At 45.9% G+C, this 26,951-nt stretch overlaps 1 protein-coding gene across 4 annotated transcripts in view; it reads right to left on the bottom strand.

Annotated features, from left to right (window-relative positions):
- LOC147623157 (inositol hexakisphosphate and diphosphoinositol-pentakisphosphate kinase VIP2-like) overlaps window positions 1-26,951 on the bottom strand; it is a 252,107-nt gene that overhangs the window by 127,030 nt on the left and 98,126 nt on the right. For all 4 annotated transcript variants that reach the window (XM_086821224.1, XM_086821226.1, XM_086821227.1 and 1 more), the window contains 3 exons: window positions 16,244-16,397; window positions 15,821-15,891; window positions 15,546-15,650 (listed from right to left, as the gene is read on the bottom strand). In XM_086821224.1, the coding sequence (XP_086677350.1) occupies window positions 15,546-15,650; window positions 15,821-15,891; window positions 16,244-16,397 (330 nt within the window). The remainder of the gene's footprint in view (window positions 1-15,545; window positions 15,651-15,820; window positions 15,892-16,243; window positions 16,398-26,951) is intronic.

The raw sequence follows: 26,951 nt of genomic DNA, 5'->3' as shown, positions 1-26,951 counted from the left end.
CACCATCACCGCCATCAAGAAGGACTTATTGACGCGCATGGGGAAGCTGGAGGCCGAAGCGGAAATATGGAAGGAAGAGAAGCTTACCATGCAAGAGGAGTGGGAGAAGGAAAAGCTCGCCATGCAGGAGGAAATCAACCTTTTGAAGGGCGAAGTGGCATCCTTACGCGATCGTCCATGGGAGGAAGGAGAGACTCTTGAGGTGGACAAAGAGGCAATCAAAGAAGAGATCACCAAAACCCTCACCCACACAATCGAGGGGAAAATGGAGGCGGCCCGCAAAGGATGGGTAGAAGTGATGAAGAAGAACATCAAAAAGGAGGTGCAAGAAGATGTACAAGTGATGAAGAAGAACATCAAGAAGGAGGTACAAGAAGATGTACACATGATGCAGTCTACTCTTGATGAAGAGAAGATGCGACGGATCCGGCGCCTCAACATCCGAGTCACAGGGATACCAGAGAGCACTGCCTCCACGCCCAAGATTGACGGGCGGAACCTATGTACCAAGCTGGGACTAAAGGAGGATGAGCCGCTCCCATTCACTAGAGTATGGAAGACAACCCCAAAGGACTCCACCAAAGGCAAGGCCTTAGTGGTACAGTTCCCGAACGAGGAGAGTAGGATGAGCTTTATGAGAAGACGGGCTATCTTGAGGAGCTTGCCAGGGGACCCCATCTACTTCGATGATGACCTTACATGGATGCAGCTGGAGCACAGAAGATTATGCATGCCGAAGATCAAGGCGGCACGCAAAGAAGGGAAGAAGGCACATTATAGGGATGGTCACATCTACATTGATGGGAAGAGGGTCAAATAGCGCCATCTGGCCTATGAGACACGGAGGAAACAACATGAAGACAAAGAGATACACACAGCAGTCTGGAACTGTAATGGAGTCCTATGGACACATCCAGGGAGACTTGAGGAGGTGATGGAGGGCCGGGATATCATCTTGATGACAGAGACACGTGAGAGCCCGGAGAGGGGCTTACCACGGGTTGAGGGTTATCAGTGGGAGTCAGCGAACCGACAGAGGATGAGAGAGGCCACCTCCCGAGGTTTAGGAGGTATTGCGGTGCTTTTCAAACATGGGTTACATGAGCATGTTCGAGTCGTAGCACGAGACTCGGAGGCAAGATACATGTGGATTAGCTTACGCCTCTCGGAGACCAGATGGATTTATATCGCCCTTTGCTACTTTCCTCCGAAGGGGTCGCGGTTTGCCACCACCGAGGAGCCGGGTAGAGGAGAGGCTAATGAGTCTCCATACTCTGTCTTATCTGAAGAGATCTCACACTATTCGACACTGGGAGAAGTCTACCTGATGGGGGACTTCAATGCACGGACTCAGAGCAGACAGTGCGAGATCTATGACTTTGAGGATCCCTTGACACTAGAGCTGCTAGCTACAGAGGATACAGGGACCACTCGGATCTCCGTTGACGAAGGAGCTGACAGCACTGGATATGGGCAACATTTGCTGGAGCTTGGGGCCCGACACCATTTCGTTATTTATAACGGGATGACTCAGTGGCCAGATTCAGGTGGGTTGACTTGCTTTCCAGTGGGAGGCGGTAGTAGTACAGTGGACTATGTGATGGGATCCCGGGAGGCAGCAGATATGGTGTCTCACTTCACCGTACCACCATGCCCCATTGGGGCGGATCATACATACCTATCCCTCACTTTCAGGAGCTTACTGGAGACCCACCCACCCATCATACAGCCACCACGCACTATTTTCCACTTCACTCAGGACCTAGCCGATGTGTACGACTATCATGTTCATGATCAGCTATTTGCCTTAGATCCATCGGCACCCATGGCTATGCTCACCTCCCAGCTCTCACATGTACTGCACTCCGCAGCCACGAGGAGTTTCCCATACCACATATAGACAGGACAGCCACCTACATCTGGGAGCATGCCCCAGAACCGATGGTATGATGATGAGTGCAGAAACCTTTACCGCAGTCTCCGAGTGCAGAGGGCTTGCGGGGAGATCACCGAGAGGCAGGCAGGCAGGAGGATGCATACTCTCACCCGCCGTAAGCGGCGAGCTTATGAGGAGGCTCAGTACTGGGACACACATCACATGCTCATGAGCAGAGATACTACTGCTGCTTGGAGGAGACTCAGAGAGCCCCGTCCTCCCACGCCTATTACCGATCCTTAGACTTGGCAGACATATGCAGAGAGACTTTATGATGTGCCTGCACAGCCCTCTATACTGTTGGGTGTTGGACTCACACACTCACACACACAAACCTGCACATTAGGGTTAGGTGCAGGGTAGAGAAGCTCACACACAGAAATGAGAGAGAGAGAGAGAGAGCCAAAAGTGTGGTATCCACAAAATGCAAGTCAACCCTTGCATGTGTGCCACATCCATATAATATAGAACTACAAAATATTATATGTGTCCTTTCACACTTGATGTCCAAGGGGAAAAACCACATGGGAAAAAGTGCCCTTGGTTAAGCCCTGTTCACACATATCACTACCATAAGTGAGCATATGCCTACAAATCCCCCCTGTAGTGGAAGTGTGAACCTGTACAAGGTAGCAGATCACTCTCTATATGAGAGTAAGCCCAAAGCTTTGCGAAAATCTTCAAACTTTTCTCGAGGTAAAGCCTTTGTGAATAGATCTGCAACATTATCCTGTGTAGGGCAATAAGATAAACTGATCTCCCCTGCATGTAGCCTCTCTCTGACATAGTGATAATGAATCTCTATGTGCTTGGTACGTGCATGAAATACTGGATTTCGTGCCACGGCCATAGCACTCTGGCTATCAGTGAGAATGGTGGTGGGTGTCTGCTGACACTCACGAAGATCAGCCAATAGTCTCCTCAACCATACACAATCTACTGTAGCTGTAAAGACTGCCCTGTACTTAGCCTCACAAGTAGATGTAGCAACAGTGGGTTGCTTTTTACTCAACCAAGATATGCATGAGCTGCCAAGAAAAAAACAATTCCCACTGGTGGATTGCCTGGTATCGTAATCACCAGCCCAATATGAATCACTGTATGCATAAAGCTGCAAGCTGCCCCCCCTGGGATAGAACAAACCAAGATCCAGGGTACCCTTAAGATATCGAAAAATGCGTTTGACTGCTTGCCAATGCTTTGTGCCTGGGCTGTGCATGAATTTGCTCAACAAAGACACCCCAAAAGATATGTCTGGCCTCGTGTTACACAAGTAAATGAGGCATCCCACTGCCTGGCTATAAAGGCCGGCCTCAAAAGGTTCTCCAATATCATGCATAGTAAGCCGTACACCTGGTTCTACCGGAGTAGAAATGGGCTTACATTCATCCATGTGAAACCTTTTTAGCAAACTTTTTATGTACTTAGTTTGCTGCATAACAATGCCATCATCTGTATGCATAAACTGTATGCCGAGATAGTAGTGTAAAGGCCCCAAATCTGACATATCAATTTCAGCTTTCAAGTCAGCTTTGAAATCTGAAATTTGTGCTTTGCTTGTACCTGTAATGAGCATGTCATCTACATACAAGATGACTATTAGAATATCGGCATCGGTTTTCTTCACATACAATGTGCTTTCAGCTGAACTATTCTCAAAACCTTGGCTGGTTAGATGAGCATGTATCTTATCATACCAAGCTCTTGGAGCTTGCTTTAACCCATACAATGCTTTGTGCAACCTGCATACTTTATGTTCCTCACCAGGAACTACAAAACCAATGGGCTGATTTACATATACTTCCTCCTGTAAATCCCCATTCAAGAATGCAGTTTTGATATCCAACTGATGCACTTTCCATCCTTTATGGGCAGCCAATGCAATCACTGATCTTATTGTGGTCATTCTCGAAGTAGGAGCAAAAGTCTCTTCATAATCTATTTAGCCACAAGTCTTGCTTTGTACCTGTCAATAGTACCATCAGACTTTCTTTTGACTTTGTACACCCACTTTGTGCCAATTACATGCTTGCCTTTAGGCAATTCCACAAGATCCCATGTATTATTCTTCATGATAGAAGAAATTTCAGCTTGCATAGCTTGCAACCAATGCTCATTCTCATGTGCTTCTTCATAAGAAGAAGGCTCTTCTGAATCAAAGAGACCACCCATTGCGAATGCAGACTCCCCACGATGTACATTCAAGGCATGGCTAGAACTAGCCCTTGTTCTACCTGTGAGTGGAGCTGCAAGTTTGCTTTCTTGCAAAGTTTTCAGCAACCATCTTGGCACTGACTTGGCTGTGTCTATGGCTGTTTGCTCTTCCCTGACAAGATCTTCCACTTCTTCCACAGAAGGTGGCTGAATGGCTGGCTGGTCCACATGTTCTACATGTGGATTTTCTTGTGTAGGGGCTGGCTGATCTGAATCCCCCCTAATTGCAATGGGTAAAAGTCCATCAAACATGTCCTGTATGCCTGTATCATTGCTTTTATACAAGCTGACCATGGGCTGTTCTGAATTTTCAGCAAATACGACATCTCTACTCACAAAAATCCTTCGTGTAGTTGGATTATAAAGACGGTATCCTTTGCTTTCATTGCTGTAGCCCACAAAAATGCATTTAATTGCTTTGTCATCAAGCTTTGTTCGGAGTGGTTCTGGCACATGTGCATATGCCAAACACCCAAATGTACGCATATAATCCACTGTTGGCTTTCGGCTATACCAAGCCTCAAATGGTGTTATGGTTTTCAAAGCTTTTGTTGGACACCTGTTCAACACATGAGTTGCACACATTATAGCTTCCATCCAGAATTTGTGAGGCAACTTTTGTGCTTTCACCATGCATCTTGCCATCTCCATGAGAGATCTATTTTTCCTCTCAGCTACACCATTCTGCTGCGGTGTATAAGGCACAGTACATTGGTGTTTGATGCCCTTTTGAAGCATATAATCCTTGAATGCATTTGACATGTATTCTCCACCTCTATCTGAGCGGAGTGTTTGGACTTTACATGCACACATATTTTTAGCCATTGCTACAAAGTGTCGAAAGCATGTAAACACATCTTCTTTTGCTTTCAAAGGGTAAGCCCAAGCAAACCTGGAGTAGTCATCAATGAATGTCACGAAAGTGACATTTGCCCTTCTTTTTGGGCTTGTTTGCATCCCCTTTGTCAGACTTTTCACCACTAGAAGAGGGCTGTCCATGACCAGCCTTGTTAGACTGTTGTCCCCCATGCTTAAAGCTCTTTGCTTTACCCTTGTCCTTGGCTGTAAATGCCTTTTCTCCACCACGGTTGCTCGATATGTTTGCTCTTGTTTGCTCTTCCTGCAAGAGTAAACCCACGAGCTCTTCAAAAGTGACGGGATCACCACCTCCTCTCATCGAGAGGTTGAGAGAGGTGTGAAAGCCCAAGTAGGAAGGCGGTAAAGAATGAAGAGTGTTGGTGACCATCTGTCTGTCTGGGATAACCTCATCAATGTTGAGCAATTGTTCCTGCAAATCTTTCACTTTGGTGAGATGATCTGCCATGGAGTCACCCTCATCCATAGAAAGAAGATCCAATTGCCTCTTCAAGTAGGCAACTCTTGCCTCGTTGCGTACCTGATACATTGCTTCCAATGTGTCCCATGCAAGCTTCGATGTCTTGCATGAACGAATGTGCGGAATAATAATCCTTTTCACTGAAAGGGCTATCAATGACATGGCCTGTGCATCTCTAGAGTCCCATCTCTTCTGCTCTTGTGTGGGAGCAGGATCTACATCAGGAGCTCTTTGAGCACCTCCCCTTTGAGGCGTGGCTGGCTGAATGGTATGTGGGCGTGTGTCATCACCACACACGATGCCCCAAAGCCCTTTGGCTACCAGCAAATTACGGATCATAAAACTCCAGAGGGAGTAGTTGGATCCATCCAGCTTGTCCTCCTGGGTGAGCACACAAAATACATCCGTAGCATTCTGTGCCATGTCAACAAAGTATAACTGCAAGCAAACCAAGCACCAATGTGCACTGCCAGGCAACCAAATGTCCTGTGCAAATGTATGCCTGCAAACCAAAGCAAGTGTAAACCTGCACCAAATTGTCCAATTACACTCAATGTGTATACATACGCGACAAATCGCAGCTGTAATGCCCAATTACATGCTCCAATCAGAAAATCCCCAATTTGTATGCACTTCAATCGCTTCAATGTGCATCTAATTTGCCAATTTCCACAAAAGCAACAAATTTCTGCAAATGTAAGAGCTTCAATTTGCCAATTTTGACCTCAATTTTGAAAAACCCCCAAATTTTTGCAAATAAGAGAGGTTCAATTTGCTGATTTTGACCTCAATTTCAAAAACAACCAAATTTCATCTGCAATTTCATTGTCTGCAGAATCGGCATATGACCTGCACTGCAATGGCTGCAGATTTTGTATTTGGATTTGATAAAAAATTTTGACAGAGAAATACCTTCAGGCTTGCAGAGTGGCTGGGAGCACACAGTCGAGTGGCCTGCTAGGCACACGGAGGTAGCTGGGTGGCGGATGGCTGAGGGCAGCCGATGGGAAGCTGGGCTGAAGCTTACGGAGCTGATGGGCGTTGGTGTCGGGCGAGCCAGAAGCGGAGGACTGCTGAGCGCTGGAGTCGGGTGCTGGAGAGCTGGAGTCGCTTGCAAGCAGTCGAATGCAAATGTTGGGTAGTCGAGCTGGTTTGCAGGTGTTGTGCAGGCAGAACGGTGCAAGCAGCACGGCGTTGATGGTGACGGGGCCCAGCTGGAGGTGTCGAGCGAGCAAACACCCGCGTGCATCACGTGAAGGCTGGTGCGAACAGCGCTTAGGCGCTTAGGCGTCGGGCGATCAGCACGCGAACAACATACGGGCAGGCGAAGGCGGGCGGTCAGAGCAAGGCGAGCACTGATGCGTGGAGCGAAGAGGCGACTACGTGGGCGGCGGTTCAAGACGGAGCACAATCGGCCTGAACGGAGACGGGCAGGAGCGACGGAGTCGTCTACCGGCGGCTACTTCGACGGAGTGCAGGGCGACGACTGGGACGTCGACGGAACGGAGGGGCGACGGGCCTGTGCTGACCGTCGACCAACGGGACTACGGCGGCTGTAGCGCTGACGGAGCTGGGCGGCGCTGGTGTGGGTCGCCGGCTTCAGGGCGGTGCCGCCCGCGAGGCTGGGCGGAGGTGGTGGGCTCCCCACTAGTGCCGCCCGAAACTGGTGGCCGGACGGCTGAGCTCCGACGGACGGAAACACAGCGGCCACGGAATCTGACGGACGGAAAAACGCAGGCGACGGAATTTTGCAGCCTGCGGACGGAATTTCACAGAATTTTTCCAGCAGCAGGTTTCCAAGGCCAGCTCCCTGCTCTGATACCAAATGTTGGGTGTTGGACTCACACACTCACACACACAAACCTGCACATTAGGGTTAGGTGCAGGGTAGAGAAGCTCACACACAGAAATGAGAGAGAGAGAGAGAGAGAGAGAGCCAAAAGTGTGGTATCCACAAAATGCAAGTCAACCCTTGCATGTGTGCCACATCCATATAATATAGAACTACAAAATATTATATGTGTCCTTTCACACTTGATGTCCAAGGGGAAAAACCACATGGGAAAAAGTGCCCTTGGTTAAGCCCTGTTCACACATAGCACTACCATAAGTGAGCATATGCCTACATATACCACAACCCACAGAGCCATGCTCCACAGTCTCCACCTTCTTCACCCCACCTATGGTTAGGAGGGCCATATGCCGACTCCAACATGGACGGGCGACAGATCATACAAGATTACAGGGAGAGCATCTCATCTATGCTATTGATACATTGGCACCATTTCTTGCTCATCTCTTCAACAGATCTCTGTCAGAGGGGTTTCCCGCTGAGTGGACGATGCACACTATTGTGCCGATCCATAAAGCGGGAGATGTACTAGACCCCGGGAACTACAAGACCATCATGATTGGCCATATATTGGCCAAACTATATGGGGCAGTTTTGGAGGCAGAGCTGAGCACTCATGCAAAGGTTGGGGGATTGAGAGCAGCAGGCCAGGCAGGCTTCCGTCGAGCCTTCTCGACCATCGACCACATTTTTACATTGAGGTGCCTGATTGATCAGCCAAGGCACGGAGGGAACGGCTCTATTGTTGCTTTGTGGATTTCCGCAAGGCATTTGATACTGTGCCCAGAGAGCGCCTCTTTCGGCGACTACAGACACTAGGCATACCTTCAGACATGATGTGGGGCATATACAGGCTATATGAGTAGGTCTTTGGGAGAGTCCGATGCCCAGGAGGCTTGACCGACACAGTTGCTAGCACCATTGGTGTGAAGCAGAGGCATTGTTCCAGACGATCTCCTTTATATACAGGATGAGGGAGATGCCCACGGAGAGATTATCCCGCCGAGCTTTTGAGGCATCCAGACAGCTGGCCGAGGCTGGACACACTGGATCTTGGTATGCACAGATGCTACAGTGGTTCTCACATCATGGGATAGACATTGAGCGGTTGCCACCTTTTCAGTCTGTTCAGTCTGCTCCACGGGGTTACCTCTCTCTCAATGAGAGGAACAGAGTGATGAGACAGGACATATGGCAGCACTACATACAGGAGATATGGACAGCACCAGAGAGCCCACTACCACCGAAGATGCTGTATTACAGAGACCACTTTATGAGCATCTCAGGGGATGGGTTTATACATCGACCGCCATACATGGATGTATACATGCCACACAGCTCTCGCGTTGCTATTGGACAGCTACGAGTCCCATCACATCAGCTAGAGATAAAGGCTGGGAGAGCGGCACGGGTTCCTAGAGCTGAGCGGATATGCAGATTGTGCCACGAGGAGGTGGAGACTAAGGATCACTTTGTATGTAGATGTAGAGCCAACCAGGGGGTCAGAGATAGATATGCAAGATTGTTTGAGTTTTGAGGAGCACTCTTCACTACATCAGTTGATGGAGGCCTCGAACCAGCGAAGCTTGGCAGACTACTACTAGAGCTTCATAGTTCTCGAGAGAGACTCCTCCAGACACCCGCTCCCACTAGGGGTGGGAGATAGTCCCAGCTCACAGATTTCTTCCAGAGAGCTATGCCAGTGCCAGCTGATGTACCACGTGGGGTGACCGCACAGAGAGCAGAGGAATTGAGAGCCAAGAGGAGACCTAGACAGACTGGACATAGAGCACCCCGACTCCGTCACCGAGAGATAGCAGCTATCCGAATGAGACACCAGATGGAGACACAGGAGAGGGTAGCTCGCTTTCATTCAGACTCAGGGTACATGTTCACGCCATTCACAGCCTCAGCATCAGCGATGTATGATATCTTATATCCCTCTTCTGGCACTGGATGGAGTTAGACATAGATCTGCATAGCATGCTTGTACTACCCCTTCAGCATATAGAGATGCATCTTGCCTTAACACTCCATCCACATCCCCACTCCCCCTTATATTGTTTGTATATGGGCTCCACCGATCCATGATGATCCACAGTTGTATCCAAACACATGCACACTTTTTCTTTTCTTTCTTTTCTTCCGATGATCGGAAGAACACAGTTGTATTATTTTTTGTCTCATAGGCCGACTTTGGCCTCTCGTAGACGTTAATCTCTCTCTCTCTCTCTCTCTCTCTCTCTCTCTCTCTACCACTCTCCCTCTCTCGAGTCCCGCCCTCTAGGGCCTAGGCTCTAGCCTCTCTCTCTCTCTCTCTCTCTCTCTCTCTCTCTCTCTCTCTCTCTCTCTCTCTCTCTCTCTCTCTCTCTCTCTCTCTCTCTCTCTCTCTCTCTAGACTTTAGCAATCAAGTCTAGAGGAAAGGAAAAGCATGAGGCTTTTGTCTTATATACCATCACCGGCGAGAAACCTACCGGTAATTCGAGGTCATGGAAATGGATGTATAACTTTTGCCAGAAGGGTTACATAAATAGCACCACAAGGCTCCTTGCACACGTGTCCAAGCTTGGTGGGGAAGCGGCATTGTGCAAAGAGATTCCTCAAGAAATTGCGGATGGTATAGTGAAGTACTCGCTCATCCGCAACCAAGGCAAAGGTGGACATGGGGGAGCTTCCATGTCCAATACCTCCACATCCGTGACTCCTTCGCGCCCGTCCCATCCGGCCCCGGCTCTGGCTCCGCCTCGGGTGGTTCCAACTTCCAATCAAAGAGGCCAACGGAGGAGAGCTCTCCGGCAATGAGGCAAACCGCCATCGGTGCAAACATTAACGTCACCTATGTGAACGCGACGATGAAAGCTACGAATGAGGAGATTGCACGCACGGTCATCGATTGCAATCTCTCCTTCCATGTGCTCAAGGTTCTACAATAGCACAAAATGGTTAAGCCCATTGCGGCAGTGGGGCCATACCATGGCAAATAGCATGGTATCACCTACCATGAGATGTGCACCACTACACTTGATGACAAGAGGCAAAGGATCAACGACAAATTCACACCTGTGCAGGAAGGATGGGCGAAGTATGGTTGCTCATGGATGGAGTGATCATAAGAAGAGGGGTATCATGAATATCCTTGTTTCATGCGCTCTCGGCACATACTTCTTACGTGCCGTGGATACTAGAAAGACGGGGCAAAAAACATCGGGGGACTTATCTATCGTCGCATCCGGGCAAGCCATCATAGAGGTATGTACTATGTCACATGTGCATTGCGATTTAAGTTCTAACTCTCAAGTCTCGACTCTCTAGTATCTATGCTCAAGCTTCTAACAATGTCATTGCATTTGCCATTGTGTTATATGTAGGTCGGGCATGAAAATGTCATTCAACTCATCACGGACATTGCATCCAATTGCCGCAAAATGGAGCTTTTCGTAGAGACAGAGTTCCCATCCATTGTATGGACTCCTTGCGCCTCCCAATGTCTAGACCTACTCATGAAGGATGTGGGGAAGCTAGAGTGGGTGAAGAGGATGGTTGCAGAAGGCCTATCCATTGTGAATTTCTTCACAAAGAAGGTAAAGGTCACAAAGAAGGTAAAGGTGCTCGCTGTGTTTCGCGAGCAAAGCGACTTGGAGCTTAAGAAGCTTATTGTAGGCCGCGGCCCACAACTCTTATTTATGGCATGCCACATATATTCAGTGTTCATTGTTCACGACTCTTGAGTCTTTGTACTCGTATTTTAACTTTTTTCTAGTTTATGACAAGTTACGACTTCTCTAGACTTTGCATCTCTAAAAGTGTTCAGATATCTTTTTTTCAAGTGTTTTTTAGAGTGGATCGTACTCAATCGAACTTATTTTTCAAAATTTAAAAGTCCCGTACCAGTTCCATTTTTTCGTACCTAACAACTATGGGAGCGACGTGCACTGCTTCTAATAAAGCCAACCTAATCGATTCAACTTGCTGCACACGAGACTCTAGCCTAGATTCCAGCTCTTCACGTTCCCTTTCTACATGAAGCTGCATCTCAGCCCGCTGCACTCTGAGACCTTGCTCATGCGACACGCTTTCTGCGCACGTTGCGCTGCGTACAAATGAGGGATGAGTTTGGCCGAGAGTGCCAGACTTCCGAGCACCTGGGTAGATTTTAAAACATTGTTTCGAAAAGAATTTTTTCTTGTGAATGAGTTGCAAATGTCTTGGAATGATTGGGATAAGCGCTCGATGCATAACATTTTCCTCACCCAATACATCTCCAACTACCGCAAGATTGTGTTATAATTAAAGGGAATCGATGAATCCCAAGCTTTACACGGATTCATGAGAGGCTTACACCCAGATTATGAGGCTTTTGTAGAGCCTAGGCAATAGACAGATTTCGATGCAGCCATAAAATATGTAGAGATTTATGACGACATTTCACGTCACTCTAAATTCGGGCTTAGCAAGAAAATTAATGGTAAAGAGAGCTTCAGCTTTAAGAGGAAATTCTTTCAGGGCGATAGGGTGCAAGGAGGCCAGAGTGAGTAGCAGAGAGAGCAGAGTGGGCGCTGGTTAAAGAAACTATGTCGTTTTCAAGAGTAGTACGATAAAGCTAGAAAGGAAAATCTATGCTTTAACTATTTCGAGGCTTAGCAAAGCAATATGTCCAAAGCTTAGAGCTGGAGGTAGTTCCAGCGATAGCAAGAAGAATTGTAAATCCTCTCGGCAATTACATACTATCCAATGGTTACCTCTTAAGTCCGCAAAGTTCAGAGAAGTAACCATCGGACACACGGACAGTACCCACACTTACTGCATTACCAAGACGATGTGACAGCCATCAGTGAGACACATGATTTGGTCTGGTTATATGGCAGGCTAGGTGGCCGTAGAGCCACCATCATGATAGATGATGGAGCAGATTTCTCTTTATGATGTATGTGCTACCGATATGGCAAATGCAATTTTGCAAAGCACTAGACAAATGTGTCAGTGACATTTATGACGTTGATGGACAATGTGTTACGTCCATATTTAGAAAAATTCGTAGTAGTTTTCCTAGAGACATACCGGTTTACAACAAGTCCACAAAGGAACACTTATAAATTATTTGCGAGCGAAGGAAACCAAATGCACATTTTTCACTAAGGATATTAAATATTTGGGTCATATTATATCCACAGAAGAAACGGGGATAGACCCCAAGAAGCTGGAATCCATTCTCAAATCGCCAGAGCCAAAGAACCTACAAGAATTGAAAATTTTTCTAAGCTTGTCGGGGTGTACCGACGGTATATTAAGGAGTACATGAAGATCGCAGTCCCCTTAACAAATCAATTAATGACAAAGAACAAAACTATTTGTTGGGAGAATCCTCAACAAAGGAGTTTTGAAAAATTCAAGGTGGCCATAGCCGCAGCACCATTTTGAGTAATGTGGATCCCAATGAACCATTTGTATTGGAGACAGACGCAACTGGGGAGGCCATAGGAACAGTTTTAATGCAAAGGAGATGCCCTATTGTATTTGAAAGCAAAAATCTTGACCGCACCCAACGTAGCTCAAGTGGTGAAGGTGTTTACCTAGGACCAAGAGGTCCTGGGTTCAAAACCACCCTTGGTGCTTCCTAGGCGGCATTGCCTACGGGTGGATAAATAAGCGCCAATGGGGGACTGTCTATGGACGGTGAAATTTGGTAACTATGGGAGAATCTTGGGCCAAAGGACAGTTGGAAAAAAAAAAACTACTCGGTCTATGAGAGAGAGTTACTAGCTATTATTCATGCTCTAAAAAAGTGGCGATATTATTTGTATGGCACTACTTTTGAGGTCTGGACAAAAGATGAATTAAAAGATAGCGAAGCTGAGTGGATAGAGATCCTACAAGAGTTTTACCTGTAGCTCCGTTTACCAAAGAGGTAAATTTAACGTAGTGGTGGATACGCTAAGTCACATGCCGATGGTGAACGAGTTGAGTTTCACCACAATCAAGAGTAAATTCTTGGATTCGCTACGCGGTATGTGCGAGCATGATCCAATCTTTTCAAAGGTATGGCTTGCTATACGCAACCGCATCTGTCAGCAACCTACACCTTCCTCGTTTGAAAGGAGTGCTAATCCAAAGAGATTAACTGAGGTTTTGACGAGAAGGACAACCAGAACTACTCCGAAGAGACTAGGCGAGTCTCTTGGGTTATGCACCGAGACAGAGAGCTCAAGGGTGGACCCTTCACAACCACTTGACACTGGTTCATTTTAGGAGGGTAATAAAGTTCGTCGGGGGGAAAAGTATATAGACACTATTCCATTGACAATGAGTACCTACTTTACAAGGGTAGAGTTTGTGTACCAACTATTGTTGATTTTCGGCACCAAATTCTTATCGAAAGTCACGATATTCTAAGTGTTGGTCATCCCAGGATATAAAAGACCTATGCACTAGTAAAAGACAATTTCATTCCCCAAGTTTGTTTAAGGACATAGAGGACTTCGTGCTGAAATGCAAGAAGTGTCAAGTCGATAAACATGAGCGCCTCAAGGTTGAAGGTTTGATTCATCCATTGGATATTCCTAGAGGAAAATGGGAGAGTATCTCCATGGATTTCATCACTAGTTTACCAAGAACAAATCAAGGGCACGAGTCGATTTGGGTAGTGGTTGACAGATTGACCAAGATGATCAAGTTTATACCTACTAAAAAGGAGGTACAAACTCTTGAGTTAGCTAGGTTGTTCATCGAATATCTCTATAAGCTATATATGGCCTGCCCGCAAATATAGCTTTTGATAGAGATAGAAAGTTCGATAGACACTTTTGGAGAGAAGTCTTCAAATGTTGGACACTACTCTGAGTATGAGTACGGTTGATCATCTGTAGTCTGATTGTCAGACAGAAAGAGTCAACCAAGTGTTGGAAGACATGCTTCGAGTGCATGTCAGTAAAAAGCAATCCAATTGGGAGGAGTACCTATCGCATTTAGAATTTGCTGATAATAGTTCAAAACATTCAGCGACTAGATTTAGTCCATTCATGTTGATGTATGGTTTCCAACCGAGACCCCCTATAGCCGTAGGACTAGAGAAGGAGAAGTTGCAGTATGTCAAGGAGTTCCTTGAAGATATGCAAGATATGCTGCAGGCAGCAAAAGATAGCATACCCAGCGCACAGGATCATGCAAAGACGTATGCAGATAAAGGTCGTACAGAACTAGCCTTTGAAGAAGGTGAATTTGTATTCTTGAAAGTTCCTATGAAGTCGGAAACTCTCAAGATGGGAAAGTGCCAAAAACTTTCACCCAGACATTGCAGACCTTTCAAAATCCTTAAGAAGATCAGTGGCGTAGCTTACTAACTTGAGTTGCGGGAGAGATCTGGAGTTCATCCTATTTTTCATGTCAGTAAACTGCGAAAAACAGCAGATCATAAGGAGAACGTAGTTTCTCCTAGAGTTCTAGAAGAGCTCATTGAACCCCCAATTATTCCACAAGAACATGGAGGATTCTAGGGTTCAGAGATCGGAACACGGGGCATATTGTGTACCGAGAGGCACTTAATAAATGGAAAGACCGGGAAGAAAACGTGTCTACACTAGAACGACTTAACTAACCAAGAACTTTTCAGAGTTCGTTTTCGAGGACAAAAGCTCCTCTTGAGAGGGGAGTAATGTTATGTAGCCCGTAGTGGTTACAGGGAAGCTCGACCGGACTCCAAGGCCGCCCACCGGAGCGTGGGCGGCAACCGAGCCAGGGTTCAAGGGAGAAGGCGCCCGGGCGTAGTCCCACATGCGGCCGGGTATGTGTGCGCAGGCAAGCAACCATATATACGCGGCGATGGGGAGTCTTACCCCATTCCTTCGATGGCTGGGTGGTGATCCAGAGCTTCTCCTCCTCCCTCATTTACGTGTTACTGCTACGGGTGCATGACAGATACATTAAAAAGTTCTTGTCCATCATGAAAGTTACCAAAACTTTTTCAACCCCATTTCACTTTAAAGAGAAGTATCGCAAGCAAGCTCAAAGCTGTGATTTTCACTGTCCCAGCTTGCATTTTAGACAACTATTAAATGAGCAGGAATGCACCTCTGAATGGTCCACCTCCTTATCCTATAAATAATCTTAGCCATACCTGGCATCTTCAAAATCCCTGAGTCTTGTGGGCACACACACTTGGTATTCTGATTTTATGATAACATTTACAATACCATTGGTATAAGTTATTCACCTTTACATCTGTTCCTCCAGTAGGCATGAATTCCTCATATATGTAAGAAGAATCCCTTCGAACTTTTCTTACTTGAGGCTGGAATTCACTTGAGCGATTCCCAACCTGTGTAAAATAAGACTCCTTTCACATAAGAACGTATGAACAATGTTTGCACAATGGTGCCAATCTACAGCAAGCTTGACGAAAGAGATTGACTTGAAATTTCAGTACAATAAAATGGAAGGGAAAATGAAATTTCAGTACAATAAAATGGAAGGGACAACAGTAATCACCTTGCGGAATAGTTCCTTCATGCCGCCTCCAGCTGCACTTGGATAGTATATTCTAATACTGTGATTCTCACCTGCAAGAACCACCACCATTCACATCCAAACTGAACCATCTCATTAGAAAATACTATCCATTCACTTGGATAGTATATTCTAATTCTATGATCTGCAAGAACCACCATTCACATCTAAATTCTAGTTTATATTATTAGATTTCCATCTCTCCTTAGAGTTTATCATGATTTGCATGAGAAAAAGCAAGTTCAAAGCAAGTGTAAAGCATGAGCATAAGCTAAGTACTTAACAAATAGTGGGCCCTATCATGATCAATGCCATATCAGAAACGATATCTATGTTTTGGACAGCTTTCCTAATCCAAGTCTGCATATTCCTCTTGTACAGCACTCAGAACTTCTTCATACTTACCATCAACCGGTTTCTCCACAAAAGGCTTGAATATTCGCTTGCCCTTGACCTCGATATAATCCTCTTCCTCAACAAAATAATCAATGTTTTCAAAAGGAGAATCTCTGTTTACAAGAGCATAATCAGGAATAGGAATTCCATGCTCCTCCAAGTGCTGCAATCAACAAAGGGGGAAATATTCAACCCAACCACTTCATTGGCTCTAAATGAAACAAAACTTGTGTAAAAAGACGAAACTGAGGGAATGGAAAAATGAAGAATACAATTATGCAAAAGCAGCCTTCTAAGCACTAGTAATAGTAGCTGCACCACTAACGGAAATGGGGAAAATACCACTAAAGGCCAAGAAAGCACCATGATATTGCCCATACTTAATCATCTACCTTCATTACCATAACAAATTGCAAGGGAGATGAAAGAACAGGGTCCTCCTCAGGTTGTTCAAGGGGTTTCCGGTTCCCATCACTCGGACAAGTATGCAGCTTAAGCAACTACGGAACGTGTCGCGTAAGCTGCCACTTAACCCGAAATTAAGTCGGTTGAAGTGAAAAATGAAAGGAATTGGTCTTGTAAAAGAAAGGGATTTTCGCCGAAAGGTTCAAAAGAGGGAGATCCTATCCATGGAAAAATAATGGATCGCCTCCCTCCCTCCGTCCCTCACTTGAATATTCAACACAACCACTTAAATTGATTTAAATAAAACAAAACATGTGTAAACGCACTAATTCCATGGAAAGAACATCCCCTTTCTCCCTTCCCTCCACCATGAAAAAATATTAGGTACCCCACCCCCACCCCCCAAAACTGCCTCCACCTTCTTCACAAAAGGCATGGTCCTCAAGGCCATCCATAGACTACGTAAAAGGCCAGCCCAGGATCACGAGAAACTCAGTGCTAGGTACATCTCACATGCCTGGTGCCCCTCTACTAGCCTACACGTCCAATAGAGCCCTTTGTGAAGGATTTCCACCCTCTTGGTCCACTAACACCATCATCCCCATCCTCAAAGATGGAGATCCACTTGATCCTCATAATTACAGGACAATCATGATTGACCACACATTGGTGAACTCTATGGATCGGTGCTAGAGACGGAGCGTTCATTTGCAAAGAGACGGATGCTGTAAAGTCCTTCCCTGAATCTCCCTAAACACAACTGAAAACCAACGTTAGTCCTTAACCAAATCATGAGGTAACAAGCCAGCTCACCTCCCGCGCTGGCATCCACCAATCTCCCCCGAGCCAAGGCTAGGGCTTCTTGCACAATCCCATAGGCCCATGTCTAACTCTAGCATCCCATACCACCAAAGCTTGCCTGTAGGCCTTCGACACACCAACCTACGTACTCGCCATGTGCGTGGCATGAGCATGTCTGCTCTCCTAGTCCAAGCCAAACTATTAGTAGTGCGTCCACACAACTGTGTCTCATAATAACCCAAGCTCTCACTTACATAGTGACAACTACAGCATAAATAGCTAACTCGCTATAAAAGACCATTACGCTTGTTGGATCAATCCAAGAACCAACCTGCTAATCCATAATTCCGAGGCCCCCTACCCCCCTTGATTTGGTTCCCTAATCCATAGAGTAGTGTCCACATATATAACATTATTCCCCTCTTCAAACACTTACTCCTAAATAAAATTAGGGAAATGCTTACTCAAATTAGTTGTCAACTCCCAAGTCCAGTCCTCCTCTGTCCTATCTTTCCACTTAATCTTATATTCAAGGATCAACTTGTTCCTAGGTTCTCTTTCCCTAAAATCTATAATCCTCTCGGGTTCATGTGGGACAAATCCTTGTGAGGGGTAATAGGGTTATCCTCAGCTCCCATCATCTCTTTCAATCAACTAATGTGAAAGACTTGATGAACTTTCACATTCGGAGGCAACTCTAGTCTATAAGAAACTTCACCTATCTTTTTCAAGATCCAATAAGGTCCATAGTACCTAATAGATAACTTCCTAACCTTCCTCGTATGTAATGTCTCTGAACTCAAAGACACTCTCAAATAAATTAACATTCCCTCGATGAACTCCCTCGTTGAACATTGCCTACAAGCATACAACCGCGCACGATCTTGTGCACTTCAAATAGCCCCTCATGCACTGACTAGCATTTCTTACATATCTGCTAAAAAATCCTAGCTGCATCAATCTAAATACCCTTAAGTTCAACTATTACTGGAGATCTAGGTTGGTATCCACACATCAGCATAAACAAACTGTAACTAGTAGCCATCAAATCAAGTGACTGATGCCAGGACTGAATTTCCTCAATATGTTTCTGGAATAGTTGAAATGGATGATGCTCTTACCTTGGAAAGGCCTTTTACTGACACGGAACTTGATAATGCATTGTTCCACCTTAGCAAATACAAATCTCCTGGCTAGGATGGCCTTACGGTGGAATTTTATATTTCTTTCTGGGATGATTTGAAAGAGGTCCTTTTGCGAATGATCAATGTGGCCTGGCAAGAAAATCAGTTGCCGCACCCTTGGAAGCATGGCATAGTCAAGCTTGTCCCCAAAAAACATCTGTGTGATCATATATCAGATTGGAGGCCTATTACTTTGATGCCTGTACTTTACAAACTTATTGCCAAAATGATTGTACATAGGATTCACAAGATACTGTATGCAGGACTTCATCCTCATCAGTATGGTTTTGTGCCGCGAAGACAAATCCATGACAATATATCTAATGCCGTATTCGCATCAAGATGTGCTTATATTGCAGGTGGATATTGCTAAGGCATTTGACAATGTTCAATGGGATTTCATCTCTCAGATCATGACAAAGTTGGGCTTTGGTCCCAAGATGGCAAATGCTGTTTATTGGCTTTATTCTGGCTCTACTGCTCAGTGCATTCTTGGGAGCCATCTGTCTCGGTCATGGATATTGGGCCGATCAGTTAGACAAGGTTGCCCTCTTAGTGCTCTCTTCTATGCCATTGCGACCCATCCTCTTTTGATGTATCTTGATCATCTTACAAACACAGGACACATGACTGGTCTTAAAATCCCAGGGGCTACATCTTTTTTGGCACAAGCATATGCTGATGACTCCTTCATGCCACACAATTCTCCTCGGGAACTTCGCATGCTTATGGCCACTCTTTCTTTATATGGGTTGGCAGCGGGATTGCATGTCAATTTTGACAAATCTAAATTACTCCCCATGAAACAATGTGACTGGCATTCTATTCTTTGGCCGGGTCAGGTGGTGCATTCCAGAGATATTGTCAGGCATTTGGGATATCCCATAGGATGGCATATCACCAGAAAGCAGCAGTTAAAATGGATTTTCCAAAAACTTCAACATAAACTGGAATACTGGAAAATTTCTACTTGGCCTCTTCATGTCAGGCTCAGAATAGTACAATCCTTTGTGATGTCCTATGTCCAGTTCTATTTGCCCCTTTGGATATTGTGGAAGTGTAAAATGCCATTGAAACAAAGACTTTTTCTTTGGAGATGTTTGACAGGCACATTGTCAGTGGGGGTCACGCTTGTTAAACGTCACATTGCACCTTCCACATGTCTAAGATGTCAAGCTCCCTCAGAAACTGTTCTTCATCTGCTTTGGCACTGCCCTTGTTCCAAGATCCTCATCAGGAGAATTTCAGATTTTCTTCGGCTCCGTTTCCCGAGTCACAGATTTGGGAAACATTTCTGGCTTTTTGGCAGATTTATGCGGTCCTTGTCTCAATACTCACTGTTTCTCTCTTGGGTGAGATATTGGGCTCTTTGGACAATTTGGAGTGAGCATAATTTGGCATACTTGGGTCGGCAGAATTATCAGTCATATGAATCCTTCCGAGCCTCATTGCAGCAATCCTTATATGATGCCTGCCATGAGGGTGATATGGATGTCTCTTGCTTAGAGCTTTTCTCTTTATGTTTCTGACATTTGGGATACTCTCCATTTCGAAGACTTCCCATCTTGTAAATTTATGAGCATATAAATATTACTGCACTGGATATTACCAAAAAAAAAGAGTGTGTGTGTGTGTGTGTGTGTGTGTGTGTGTGTGTGTGTGTGTGTGTGCGCGTGTGCACGTGTGTGAACCACAATGTGTGTGAATGTGGATCTTCTCGCCAGCGACTCTACACGCCTACGCCTTGCTCGCAGGTGTTAGCTAGCCTGCTCGTTTGCGATTTTGCTCGCCTTCGTCTCTGTTCGCCTTCTGCGACCTGCGACCTAAGTCTTTGTGATCTGTTCGCTTGTTTGATGTGCAACTTGCTTGCATCCTCATCTGCGACTTGCAACCGACTATTTGTGTTTCCTTCTTGTTTCTTGCGACCTGCTCATTTACTTCCTTTCCTTTGTGTCTGTTTCTAGTATCCAATCGATTTCTACCTTTTGTTTCTCCTCTGTGTGTGTGTGTGTGTGTGTGTGTGTGAGAGAGAGAGAGAGAGAGAGAGAGCAGTGTGTGAGAGCTATTGGGCTCGATTGGACCAATGGTACATGTTGAATGCAGTGCAGTTTGATGCTTTTACCCGTGCAATGAGCTTGGATTTCTCGATGCGCTTGTCGGATCATTTCCCGCTCTGTATGACGTTGCATTTTGGTCTCCCACCACAGGATGTGTCATTGCCTTGCAAGAGGCTCTTGTTGGTTAATAATAATTATCTCAAGCATCAGTGCTTCTAGTTCATGGTACATGGACTCATTGATCGCCTTGTTTTGCATGTTTTTGTTGATGCCGACTGGGCATGGGATCATTTTTCCATGGGCATGCAAGATATTATCCGAGACTATGGCAAGTGCTACATGGGAGGCTTACGAACTCAGGTGGCCAATGCTACGTCTCAACTACAGCAGCTTACAGATCTTAGTCCGTAACGTGCCCTTTCTGTTGCCGAGCAATCCTGCCTTTAATCCGCACATCATTGCTTGGTGACAATGATAAACGTAAACTCCACAAATGGCAAGTCTGTTCTCGTCAAAAAGCATTGCACAATAAGGGCTGCTCCTCTAAGGCTTTTTTAAAAAGCCTCCACACTTCCCGACATATGCATTCCCTTCATAGGGTGCAACGACATGATGGGACGTGGACTAACAATCAGCAGCAGCTTGATGGTGTTGTCCAACAGTATTTTTCTGATTTGTTTGCTATTCCTTTGCTGAGTTTTGGGATGATTTGAGCCCTGCTTTTCTACGCATGATTAATGATGCTTGGCTTTCTGGTGTGATGCCTCTCATGAAAAAAGGGTTTGCTTAGTTTTCTCCCTAAAAAACCATTGTGTGAACGTCTATCGGATTGGCGTCCGATTACTCTAATGGCAGTGGTTTATAAGTTGGTTTCTAAGATGCTGGTTCTCCGGCTGTCCACATTTTATATGCTGGTTTGCATCTTGGCCACTATGGTTTTGTGCCTCGCAAGCACATTCTTGATAATATTGCTAATATTTACAATGGGATAGAGTATGCCAAATACACTCGTCAGGATGTTCTTATCATGCAAGTAGACATTGAGAAAGCTTTTGATACCATTCGATGTAATTTCATTGCAGCCCAGTTGGGCTTCGATCATCGCATGCAACATGTGGTGCATTGGCTCTATGCGGATGGCTTTGCCCACTGCCCGTTGGTTGATGCTCTCTCTTCCTCTTGGACATTGGGTTGCTCCGGTCGGCAAGGTTGTCCTCTCAGTGCCTTGCTATATGCTATCGCCACTCATCCATTACTACTATACATGGGTTTCGGAGTAGCCCTTGCATGGCATTGCTATTCTTGAGGGGGACTGTTAGCCAGCTTATACTGATGACTCCTTTTTCTTCTTGCACATTTCTCGGTCAGATCTTCAACAGCTTATGCAAGCCCTTGATCTGTATGGTTTGGCGGCGGGGATAAAAGTTAACTTTGCAAAATCAAAACTCTTGCCTTTTCATGAGCGTGACTGGAATCGTTTCTTGTGGCTGGGCCTCTCGCTCCCTCCTGATCATGTGACGCGGCATTTTTTTTTTTTTTTGAGAAGAAGACTTCTGTTAAGTATGAAAAAATTTACAAAATGGAGTTTTGACACCAAGCAAGGTGGAGATCTCAACCAATCAGGAGCCCTATGCTACCAATAGGGTTCCGAATGAGAGGATGTGAAAAAGATACCAATGTCCCAATCTCTCATAAACTAGCCCCCCATCGGTTGGCACATTTCCTTGTCACAGGAGAGACAATGGATGCTTTAAAAGCTTTACCATAAACTAGACTACTTGAAACTTTCCACTTGGCGACTTCATGTTCGCCTTCGAATTGTCCAGTCCATCATTATGGCTTATGTGCAATTTCATCTCCCACTCATTCCTTGGTCCTCTTCGGACATTCAGCAGTTTATGTCCAAAGCGATAGAATGTCTTTGGCGTACCAAAACTGACCGTTAAGGTTGTGCGTCTTCTCAAATGCAATTATGTTGCATACCAAAGATGCATGGGGGCTTGAACATCCTCAACATACATGTTCATGTGCTTGCTCGCAATGCCATGCTCTTGCCTACTTTCTTGGAACTGCATCAACCCTGGACACTCATGCTTTCTCACTTGTTTGCCTCTCTCAGGACAACAGCATTTGGGCATTGCTCACCAACTATCCCACATGTTATTTTCGGGTATTTTCAAGGTTGCATTCATGGCTGTCCTTTTCCTAGCTGTTTGATTTTCGATTGGCAACAGCTTTTGGCACATTTATCTTGGTCTGGCCGCCCTCCGGATCCGGGCAATTCACTTCGTCAACAAAGTCTACATAGGAGTTGGGTCTTTGATTCTCCTCTAGCACTTTTTCAACCTCGTAAGGCTTATTCTCTACATCGCTTGGGCATTTCTGTGGTGGAAGATGTAGTGGATGACAATGGCCACACACTCTTTTCCACATGCCCAGACACGATTTCATCTTGGGATGCATCACCGGCCTATATGGCATGCTATTGCTGAGTTACTATAGCCGTTCCAATCGGTGCCTCGCCTGTTTTCTCCTCTTCCACTGTTTGATTGGAAGTTTGATCGAGGGCTACCAGGTTATGCCACTTTTTCTTTTGCCGATTTGTCTACCAAAAAAGCCTACTGTGTTCTTCTTCCGCAACCATGGAGTAAGGAGCATGGCAATCGTTTCTGGCATTTGGATAGGCCACTTGGGTGGTGGAAAACATGTCTTCATCGTATATGGAAAAGTAAGCTTCCCCTCAAGCATCAGGTCTTTCTATGGCGATGTTTAGTGGGGGCCCTTTCAGTGGGTGTCCTTTTGGCTGCCCGACGTATTGTCTCCTCGGTTTGCCCTACTTGTTCGCATCTACGCGATACGGTTCTGCGGCTCGTTTGACAACTCTTCTCCATGCCCGGTTTCCTAGCCTTTCCTTTGGTAGCCACTTTTGGCTTTTTGGTAGATATCCCTCTACCCCCGACTATGCTCTCTTTTTTTCATGGTGCCGTTATTGGGCCTTATGGAGTTTATACCATGCCCACAACACTAGGTTGTTTGGGCACACTTCGGTGGATGTCTTCGCCTTTTTCAGATTTTCCTTGCTCCAGTCTCTCCAAGATGCCTACTTTCTTGGAGATCTTTCCACAGCCCAGTTCGAAGTGTTTTATCACTATTTCTAGTTTTCTGTAGTAGCTGCCCCAACATGGGGCAGCTATGGATGTACATTGCTTTTATAATGAAACAGTGGTTTTCACAAAAAAAAAAATGTGTGTGTGTGTGTGTGCATCTTCACCAAGTGCTTTATGAGGGTCTGCATCCCTTGCAATATGGCTTTGTTCCTAGGCGGCAGATCCATGATAATATTGGCAATGCTCTCATGGCTATTGAATATGCAAAATATTCTGACCAGGATGTTTTTATTATGCAAGTGGACTTTGCTAAAGCTTTTGACACGGTCAACTGGGATTTTATCTCATAGACAATGGCTCAGATGGGATTCGGGCCAAAAATGGCTAATGTCATCTACTGCTTGTATGCTGACACTACAGCCCAATGCATCCTTGGCAATCATCTTTCTCAATCTTGGTCCTTGGGTCGTTCGGTCAGACAAGGGTGTCCACTCAGTGCCCTCTTATATGCCATTGCCACTCACCCACTTCTCAAATACTTGGATCATCTTACCGCGCAAGACCTTCTCATTGGTCTTCAGATTCCTGGAGCCCCTCCCTTTATGGCTCAGGCATATGCAGATGACTCCTTCTTTATGCAGCATAATTCTCCACAGCAGTTGAAGACTCTTATGGACACTCTCTATATATATGGCATGGCTGCTGGCCTGCATGTCAATTTTGACAAATCCAGCCTCATACCTCTGCATTTATATGATTGGCATGTTCTTTTATGGCCCGGACACATTATGCAGCCCTATGATGTGGTCCGCCATCTTGGTTACCCTATTGGCTGGTACATCACTAGGAAACAACAGTTAAAGTGGATTTTTGACAAACTTCATGCCAAGCTCCACTACTGGAAGCTCTCCACCTAGCCACTCCTGTTAGGCTCCGGATTGTCCAGTCAATTATCATGGCCTATGTTCAGTACTATTTGCCTTTGATACATTGGACCTCTCAGGACACTTCTGCTTTCATGTCTCAGGCTATGGAGCTGTTATGGAAAACAAAGTCTTCAGCTAAAGCTTTAAGACTTATGCGGATGGCAAAAGTTTGTTTTTTCGTCAGACGCAGCCATGGACTCATATGCTTGCAACCATGTGCACGGCCTTACGCACTTCTGCACATGGTGCATGGATCACTGATCACTGGGAGGTCATTTTGGGCAGATTTGTAGGTTCTATCCCGGGCTGCCCTTTTGCCACTTCACTTATTTGCGATTGGAAACAGGTCCTTTCGCATGCTCATTGGGCACCCTTCCTTTTGTCTCATGCCAATTCCCTTCGGCAGGAAAGCATTTACTGGAGTGCTGTTTTTGATTCTCCATTGGCCCTGCAAGAGCCGATTCGGACATACAATCTCAGCAAATTGGGGATTAGGTGCATAAATGATGTTGTTGATGCTACTGGTCCTTCCCTCAGGCTATGGCTTCCTATCCACTAGCCATGCATCACAGGTTCATTTGGAGGAAAATTGCTGACTTGCTGCAGCCTTTTCTTCCCATCCCTCCTTTATCTAACAGGGACAGATTATAGCATTGGCAGTTACACCCGGTGGGCTCAAATTCTCGTCCTGTTATTCTTTCTGACCTAACGGTTAGGACGACATACTCTTTCCTCCAGCCATCACCATGGATTCATTCACATGCTAATTCTCTTTGGCATATGACAAAATCACTTGCTTGGTGGCGAAAGAATCTTCGCAATTTATGGAGGAGTAAATTGCCTCTCAAGCAAAAGCTTTTCCTATGGCGTTGTCTTACAGGTTCCTTATCTGTGGGGGTCACTCTTGCTAAACGAAGGATTGCATCTGCTTCTTGTCTTCGATGCATGGCCCCTTCTGAAACGGTGCCTCATTTGTTTTGGACGTGCTCCAGCACTAAGGCCTTCATCCGCAAAATTTCCATGTTACTTCGCCTTCGTTTCCCTAACTCTTTTTTTGGGAAACACTTTTGGCTTTTTGGCAGACTCCCTAAAACCACGGTCCATTACTCTTTACTTTTGTACTAGGTCAGATATTGTGCTTTCTGGCATAGTGACAGGGGGACGGCGGGACGCCCACGTGGGACATGGGAACGCCGTCCCGATTAACTGTAGGCGCGGGACGGAGGCGGGACGGCGCGGGGGACGGGACGCAGGGGACGGGACGCAGGGGACGGGACGAGGGGACGAGCGTCCCCGTCGGAGGGGACGACAGGACGTTGTCAGCCGGGGACGGGGGACGCTTGCAACGGCGCAACGGCTACAGAAAACTAGTCGTTTTTTTTCGGGCAACGGCTAATAGCCGTTGGCGGCTGGCCGTTTGAGAGAGAGAGAGAGAGAGAAATGAAATGAAATGAAATGTTATATTAACGTCTTCAAAAGGCCATAATGACCTATGAGACCAAAAGTTACATCATGGTGGATCTGATACAATGTCTGGATAAAAAACCCCAGAAAATGAAAAATAAAGATGATACTACTGGCACCTAGAAAATGAAACTGGAACTGGAAGGTACACTATGGAGGTACCTCCATCTCATAATATGTGCCGCATCGGACACTGGCGGATCTCCTCAATATCCTCTGTGAGAGAGAGAGAGAGAGAGAGAGAGAGAGAGAGAGAGAGAGAGAGAAACCGATCCCGTCAAGTGGGAAAGACTCCGTTGGACACCCACACGCTTAATAGCACAACTTTAAAACCACAAATTTGAAATGGACAACTTAAAACAACTTGAAATTTAAATGAAATGAAATGGAAAGATGGACACCAGCACTGGGGCCGGAACGGGCCGACCCCCCCCTCAATATATGATATATTTATTGGGAGTATTTAATAAATACAATGTTCCATGGGTTCCAAGAACCAGATAATGTCCATGTACATATGAAAACAGTACCAAACAAGTAGGCTCGAATTTCGATGTAGAAGCTCGAAGCAGAACGACCACTAGTGTGGTCCAATCTCTACGGTCCTGTGCTTTCACTGGACTCCGCGGAGAGCGCCTCACTGGTGTTCCGAGACCACGCACAAACAGGCGCTCTCGTACTAACGCCTGGCTCTCCCGATCTCAGCACCTTTGGACCGAGGTTCGCCAATACAGCTTGGACAACCCGGCACCGAACGGGTGTTGCCGTAGAGG

Source organism: Cibotium barometz, chromosome 27 (assembly GCF_041138505.1).
Source record: "Cibotium barometz isolate CiBa-2024 chromosome 27, ASM4113850v1, whole genome shotgun sequence".
NCBI lineage: Eukaryota > Viridiplantae > Streptophyta > Polypodiopsida > Cyatheales > Cibotiaceae > Cibotium > Cibotium barometz.
This window is presented reverse-complemented; position numbering and strand designations above follow the sequence as displayed.